Raw genomic sequence first — 8,359 nt, 5'->3', positions numbered from 1 at the left:
CAAGATATATGTTTTAAAAGCTTTTCTCACACCACTATCAAACATTATATGTGATTATATATTTTTTTATTAAATAAAGCTTACAACTTAGATGTACAAATCTAACAACCTTCTTTATTTTTGTTGTCCAAATGGCAGATTTAAACTGATGCCTTCCAAAAACTGCTGCGGGATATGAAAATATCAAAAAGGCAAAATGTCTCATTTTACTGTAAGCTAAAGTTATTTTAGTAAGATAAAGCTACTTTAGTCAAATTCACCCCCCTCTTACAGCTCACTACATCTGCTGATATATTTTATTTTGCATGAAATAAAGTCACCTTGTCTGCAAGTTACAATAGCCTCAATAAACCGAGCACTACAATTATAATAAATCAATGAAGCAGGCCACTTGGGCATGACATGTTCCTCATAGCTTGCTTTAATTTTAGAAAGTCCATCTTTATCTCCATAGATCTGCTGTGTGAATACATTTTGTCACATATAGTAAGAATTTAAATATGACAGTTATTCCAAAAGATTTATGATCTGCACAAAGAGCAAATGTAATCTGCCTATTTATTCTGAGCAAAAAACAAATGAGCAGTGGGCAGCTTTACCCTTGGTAAGCTGTCCATGCAATAAGTTTTTAATAAGTGAAGTGAGCAGGCTGGCAGAGGACTGCTGGGCAACATAAATGGCAGGTGGGCTGAATCTTGCTAATAAATGCAGGTTATGTATGCTGCAAGTTTCAGCCTGTAAAATATAGCATTACCTTATTTCTTTTTATTAAGATATAACCAGAAAATGTAGGAAATATGGAAACAGCATTAAAAAACACAACATTTTCAGAACAAAATGGCTTCTACAGTCCAAAGACAGTACTTAGTTTGACCTCCCTTTGCACTTAGCACAGCTTGAATTCTTTTGGGGAGACTGACTTGAAACCATGACAGACCCTCCACCATGTGTCACTGAAGGCTGCAAGCACTCATACGTCCTCCTTTCTCCAACTCTTCTTCTCACATACTGTTGACAATTGGACCCAAACATTCTTTGTGAAATTTTGCATATCTCAGACTTTTCTTCCTGTTGAAAAGATGATTTCTTGGCTGCTGTTCTTTCACCCAGGCCTTTTCTGATCGAACTTCCTCAGATTGTGGAAGGGTCAACTTGGCATCCAGAAGAAGGTGCCAGATGCTGAGCCAGGTCGTTGCTGGATTTCCTCCAGGCTTTCAAAGGAGAAACTCTGAGAAACTTCTCATCAGACTCTTGTTTTTGTCCTTGGCCTCTCTGGATTTCTTCAGCTTGAATACCACATCTTGAGTATCCAGTTTGTTTCACGATTTTTCTGATTTTTTCTAATATTTTTGTTTTTTTAATACTGTGTACATATTTCCTATATTTTCTAGTTGCACTTTGATAAATAAATATATATAGTTATTATAACATTGCTAAAACAATACATCTAATGGAGGCCTAAAACTTTTGCACAGTACTGTGTATACAGTATATGAATATACACAATTACCAGGTCAGAAATTGCATACAAGATTGCTGAGACTGGAAATTTCACTATGAACTCACCTGTAGACTATGCAAGCAGTCTTCTGGCAGGTTGAACAGTTTTTGAGGTCCTGTCCAGTTTTATAGCATTGCCAACTAGAACAAACAAAAGCCATTTGGGTACATTAATAATATAATATAAAATTAACTTCCAAATTTTGCATCCTTTCAGACCTGCAGTTTAACATTGTCTCCAGTCATCCACTGGCTGATATTCATTTAAACTGTTGGTAATGATGATCAGTATACCATGCATTATGCCAGACACAAATCTGTTATTAGGAGTTATTCTGAAGCACAACCTCAGAGGCAGTCACAACTTATTAGCACACTACAGTGGATGAGAATGATTGACAGAGACATTCCGCCAGAAGGCTGTTTTAATTCCTCTTATTTGTCCCAGAAGACTTATATGGCTAAATAAATCTCTTGAAGAGAGATTAAAATGTCCAAGTAGGTTTCTCTCACACTCAGGGGAGCATCTGCAGACCTCTTAGCGTTAAGGATAACCACCTTTATTGGCCAAGTATGTTACACACAGAGAATTTCTTTCCGGTACAGAACCAAGGCAGCCATCTGCAGCACCAACTCAACCGATAGCTCTAACCATCGGGGGCAACAGGGGGGTTCAGTGTCTTACCCAAGGATGCTTCGACATGTGGACTGGAAGCACCGAGATTCAAACCTTCAACTTTTTAGTTGGGAGACGACTGCTCTACCCACCGCACCACTGTTGCCTTCTCCTAACACATTAATGTTACAGCTTCACATCATCACACTATGAACCCTGATTCATACTGGACACAAAACGTGTTTTATAAAATCTTAGCAGTATAGTCGCCTTCAACTAGAATTTTTCTATACATTGATGTAAAAATTATTTCATAAATCATAATTAGCTTATTTAAGACTTTATTTGGTTGATCAAATATGAATACTAGTACAAAGTCAGGCAATGTTCACTTAACAGTTTACTGAACTCTACATCACCCACAGCTCTCTTAAAATTTGTACCTTCCTAAAAATTTTTATATTCACCAGATACAGTGATTGTAAAAAAGTGGAATACAGCTTATATTTTTTCTATGTATCAGTCAAGAGACCAAATATCTGAGAAACAACTGCTTCAATAATCTGGCATGTTAATTTACAAGTAGATATGGATGTAGAACAAGCTTTATCAATATCTTCAGATGCAAACTGAAATTAGGTAGAAGAAACCAAGAGCTTGGTTAAATGGTTTGTTACTGCCATTGTAGTAACCACTGATTTCTTCACTGAAATATTATATGCACACAGAAGTTGTTTAGATCGAAAAACACCCTAGTTTGCCAGAGAACTACAAAGCCACTGAGTGGTTCCAGTAAACAAAAGTGATGACTCACTGAAAAGTAACAGAGCAGCACTGCAGGGCAGCTTTTAAAGTAATGATCTAGACCAAATCCTGGCAGCTGTACCTGTATTGGACTGAAGGTAGTATATTAATAATTTAGAAGTCCTATCTAATTGTTCTTATCTAGTATCCAAAAATGTTAAATGCTCATTTAAAGTATGTATCATACATCACTGAATAATTCTGTTGTAACTGTATATGACACAGATAAAGCATAATAATTAATCACAGAAACAAACACTGTTGATTCTTTGTTTTGTTTGCAGAACAAAAAACTAAGACAAAAAACAAACAAACAAAACATATCACACACTCTTACCCACTGGTTGGAGTGTGACATGCCTCCAGGTCATGGATGATGTTAAGCAGTGTAATGATCCTGTCCTTGTTAGTTGCCAAACTAGCCTCCACAGTCTCCAGCCTCTGGTGTAGGGCTGCTGATTTGCAGCACTGTGGGGAGGAAGGTGGCAAGAGGGTTGCATCAGCTGGGTGGGAATGAGCCAGACTGGTGTCCTCTGGGGTAGCAGGGTGAAACTTTGAGTCTGGTCTGACCATTGCCTCCACTTCATCAGACTGGAGGAGGTGATGGGACGCTGAGTGCATTGCTGATGACAACAATATGGAATTACCTTCATGGCCTGTGTGCTTCCAAATCTCTCCCTCACGTTTGAATGGGGCTGGTGCAGTGAAAGACAGCTCTGTACCACTGTGTGCTTGTGGTAGCGATGATACATGTGAATCTGAGTTTTGGTGGACATGTGCATTAGTGTTTTCCAGTGAAGATCTAATGTAGTAAATAGGGTGTGTCTGTTTATCTGCACTGGATTCAAACTTAATATTTGCATGTCTGGCTGATATACCCAAAGCAAACTCTTCTGTATATGAATCTGTCTCCTGAGCTGTTTTTATGGGTGAGCATGGAGCACAGTGTTCCTTGTGTTCTGTTTCTGTGTATTCTTGACAATGTGCAAGCCTTTGTTGTTCTGTGTTTATGCAGCCCTGCAGACAAGAGCTATTTGACTTAATTAGGGAAATGTAATTCTGGAGGTTAGTGACCTGTGATAGATTAGAATTTTTACATTCTTTTGACTCTAATTCCTTGACTAGGTTACCACTGAATTTGTTTTTATCAGCATATAATTTAATATTTTTATCTGTTGTTAATGAAGGATTGTAGGCACTCGCATCATTGTCTCTGATGTGATTTCTTGAGACATTTAGTGATTCAGATAATGCGAGCAGACTGCAGAGACCGGATTCCTTATTGGTTTGAACTCTGACGTCTGCTGCTTGTGTGCAACCAGGCTGGTTTGTGTAGGGGCATTTATTACAACCAAGTTCTTGATGTGTTGTGTCTGCTACCTGAAGCAAAGTTGTACTTGATGCACAGGCATTACTTTGGTTTTCTGTCAATGTAGATGATGAGGTGCTAGCTGTGGATGTAGAATTTTTCTGACTAACCGAGGAGCTCCTGAGTGCTTTATTTTTATATAGAGTGCTGTTACATGTAGATGTGGAACTGAGGGGTGCAATAGAAGGTGTTGTGTTTAAAGATGACGTGGTTGCATGTGTGGTTTTAGTTATAAGTGAAGGCTCAGAGTTTGAGGACTGAGGCTGAATGAGGTAAATTTGTATAGCTGTAGATTTAGTATTATGTTTAGTCCTGGCTCTTATATTTTGAGCTGAAATAGCATTTTGAGTCAAAGTGCTGTGTGGAACCAGAGTGCTGACTTGTGGTATATTAGCAACAGTGGAGAATGCAGTTGGGTTAACCTCAACACCTGAGGATAGGTTCTCCTTTGTTTTATGAGCAAGATCAGGTGACATACATGGTTGTCTTGCAGGTGTAGGTTGGGCAGTTGTTTCTGATGCATGAATGTGGTCTAGTGCATTGACTGATTTTGATAAGGTGGAACATTTCACAGTCATCAGCGGGCTGTCAGTTCTAGTTGTTGCTATGTTTACTCTGGCTCTACAAACTGAGTGCAGAGTTTCATTTTGAGCATTAACATTTGTAGCAATACTTTCTGCAGACATCAGTGTAGCATTCAAGTTTGTGGCTGTTTTGTGTGTGTTGGTATTGGATGTTTTTCCAGGTCCTGCTGTTGTGATGTACAAATGAGAAGGTGGTGACAGAGTATTTTCAGGTGTAGCTTGCACAGATACACATACATTTGGAGGCACATTATATTGTGAAGAGTTGTGTTGCGATGTCTTGGGGAGCTTAGGATTGGTGTGTGGATGTGGGTTGTTTGGTTTGGTAGCTGTGGTCATTTGTGGGGTCAATATTAGACTCATTGGTTGGGGGCTCTTATTTTCTTGCACCTGTTTTACAAAGGATTTTAAAGTGGCATCAGCTTGTCTTGTTTCAATAGTTGCTTCTGTGACTGTGATAGTTTTAGCATGTAGGATGGTGGTGGGTTGGGTGGATGTTGCATCACCAGTAGCATGTGCATGTGACAAAGTGACCCGATTGCCTTTAGAGTGTACCGGGCACTCCAGATGTGGTGCTTTTCTGTACTTTAGTTCTTTGTTAAGATATATTTGTGGATTGACTGTAATGTGCATCCTGTTGTCTCTGTTTGTGTTGTTTTCAGGTATTTGATGCTGGGGTGGCTTGTGGGGAAGCTGAAAATGTGTGGTAGTCGAGGGTGATGTGAGGGCTGACTTTAGTGGGCAAGTGTGGGCAGTAGGGCTTTTCTTCCCCAAAGCGGCAGCTCCGGTTGCAGACTGTTTCCCGCCACAGTGGCTGTATATTGTTTGTGGCGTATCAAAAAGTCGTGCAGAAGATAACAGCAGCATCTTCCCAGACTGCTCTGCATAATGATCTTGCAGTCTGGTTTGCTGTCTTCCACCGAAGGATGCATTCTTTATATGTTCTACTTCATCATTATCAATACAAATTCCACCAGTCGCCTCAGAATCAACCACGCTGCCGTTAGTGTAGCGGGCAGTGGGTTTCAATTTAGGTCTGACATTAGTTGCATTCCCTGCAAAATGTGAGTTGGTCTTAATTGCCCTTGCATAGCAATAAGTCCTAGTGGCATTCCTCTTACTGCCGGCCTCATCCTTAGAGGTCTCACTTCCAAGTTCTCTGAATGTAATCTCTTTTTTGGTCTTGGATTCTTCACTTTTCTGTTTTAAAATAGCCATTTTCTCCTTGTCACTTTTTGTTAGCAGTGATATCTTCTTGTACTCTGTTTCCTTGGTAATAGAACTGTTGGATGTCTGAGTAATACTGTCTGACAGGATAGCAAGTGTATCACTATGCTTTACACTGTCCTGGGTAGATGGTCTGCTTATCCCTGGGGATGTCTGAATACCAACACTGCACTGAAGTCCCCATTTCTGCAGCAGGGTTACCCCTGATTTGTCTCCTTCCGTTGTCTTCCAGCCACACACTCCAACCAAGGCAGGGACACCTAAAACTGGAACTGGAGTTGTCAGATCAGCCATTCGCCTCCCCATCCCTTTTCTGACTGACTCAAAAGTATAATAATTCAAGAAAGCTGCAGTTTCCACACCATTATGTCCATCTAAAAGTAAGAGAGGAACAAGTTCACAGTGAGAGGCAATTGAGATGGTGCTGTGAAAGAAATCCATGAGTAAGCAGGATAAGTGGAAATAATGCACAGAGCTTGAACTGAGACAAGAAACTGCTTTGGTACTGCAGAATTAAAGGATAATGAGTTGTCAAAAAATTTACTGAAGCTTTGCGATAAGACAGAGAGAAATATGCTCTCACTTTCAAGCTTCCCTAACATAGCTTGACTGAATAAGAAATAAGAGTGTCAGACTGTTACTACCAATAAGAAGAGGAGGTTCCTGCTGTGTCCTATATTATATTAGCATTTCAGATGTTCTGCATAGATCCCCTCTCAGTGTCTGACAGCATACAGAATAATTTTCATTTGTGGAATACATTTCAAAACACAGCTCAGGAGGGGAACTGTCACTCCCCTCATTGTAATGTTTATCATACCAAGCTGTTGTCTTTCGCAATGTATACACTAATGTTACACTATAGACTTCATTAAGCTTTGCTTGCATTCCTGTGGAACATTCTTTCACAGAAGGTTTGTTTGTGTGTGTCTTTGCGTGTGCACCCATGACACCTATGGAATTGCATGTGCCAGTTTTGTTGTGTGTGCAGGAGGTCATTTTAATGATTTACGTAACAACAGTTCATTAGTAAACAACGCAGCAGTAATGTGTGGATTTTTGCAAATGAGCAGATATTTCATTATTACACAGTTAAATCATGAATATGTTTCTGTGAGTGAGGGCTGATTTATGACATAAATTTCATGCAAACACATTCTGACAAGGCTTCCTTCCTCCATCTTCCCCAACAGCCTTCATCCAGGGATGCCGGAAATGTCAAAAGAACATTTAGACATCTAGACCTGTAGGGACTGTTATTTTGGATGTCATGTCAACTAATGTTACTTGAGCTCAGTCAGGTGACCCATGACTGTCGTCACTGTCTATCACTAAGTGGCAAATATCCTGCCCTGTTAACACACCATTAAATCCCCCTTTGCATAGGAGAAAAAAGAAGTGTTCCTTCACTTTTTATACGATCAGAACAAAAAAGGCAGTTTCATACTGTACTGAATTGCTAATTTATGTATTTTTGTCATCCGTTTAGTGGACATACCTGAGTTTTGTTTGATCCCGCTGAAAGATGACTTGATTTATATTGAGTCCTTTGATGTTGTTCAGTCCTTGTTCAATCATAATTAAAGGAGCTAGTTTTTCACCTTCTGTTTTATGTCCTCCTAGGTCCTTCAGGTTTGAAGTGACTTGGTCTTCATATTTTAAATTCCATGGTGGTAGAATTCAAACTCAGAAGAGTCTGCGTGCAGTCAGTTCTGCAAAGCACCGCTGCTTAATAAGCCCCCCACCTCCAGCTTCTGAACTAATATACCTTTTATTGATCAGGCACCAAATCACTTTGTGTCGTCACTGTGTCCCCTTCGCCTCTTGGTCCTGCCGCTCCCATGCTCAGCCCAAAATCACGGCACAGCAGTATGCTACAGTATGCTGCCCTCCAACACACTCTGTCCTAGAGTGTCTTCCCTTTTACCTGCTCCTCTTCCTCCTGCTCTCTCTCTCTCTCTCTCTCTCACCCCCCCTCCATCCCTTTTACTTCTGCCAGTATCCTCCTTCCCAGAATTCATGCATCCCTGATCTACAGCTGGGTGGATAAAGTGAGCAAGGGAGAAACAGAGAGAGAGGAAGTGACTTGCATCAGTGGGGTAGGGACTGTGTGTAAATTACCATGCAAGGTAAAATCAGGAAAATGCATTGACAACAAAGTAAAACACATGTAAATGTAAACAAAGCTGTAATAGTCTGTGGAGGCAAGAAAAAAACAGATTTTGTACCAGTGCCAAGAAAATTTGTTTCAGGACTAAA

General features: G+C 40.0%; 1 protein-coding gene and 1 pseudogene across 1 annotated transcript; both read right to left on the bottom strand.

Moving 5' to 3' along the window:
• Positions 1-4,439: 4,439 nt before the first annotated feature.
• Positions 4,440-8,048, bottom strand: LOC109959476 (uncharacterized). The gene is made up of 3 exons (XM_020598882.1): positions 7,599-8,048; positions 4,658-6,474; positions 4,440-4,457 (listed from the first exon to the last, which is right to left on the bottom strand). The coding sequence occupies exons 2-3, from the start codon at positions 6,404-6,406 to the stop codon at positions 4,440-4,442; spliced, it is 1,767 nt and encodes a 588-aa protein (XP_020454538.1). The 5' UTR covers positions 6,407-6,474; positions 7,599-8,048.
• LOC109959475 (nuclear factor 7, ovary-like) overlaps positions 6,465-8,359 on the bottom strand; it is an 8,932-nt pseudogene continuing 7,037 nt past the window's right edge.

Source organism: Monopterus albus, unplaced genomic scaffold, assembly GCF_001952655.1.
Source record: "Monopterus albus unplaced genomic scaffold, M_albus_1.0 scaffold39.1, whole genome shotgun sequence".
NCBI lineage: Eukaryota > Metazoa > Chordata > Actinopteri > Synbranchiformes > Synbranchidae > Monopterus > Monopterus albus.
This window is presented reverse-complemented; position numbering and strand designations above follow the sequence as displayed.

Bases quoted from the DNA above. Each gene is read 5' to 3' on its own strand.
- LOC109959476 (XM_020598882.1), bottom strand. From the start codon at position 6,406: ATGGGGAGGCGAATGGCTGATCTGACAACTCCAGTTCCAGTTTTAGGT.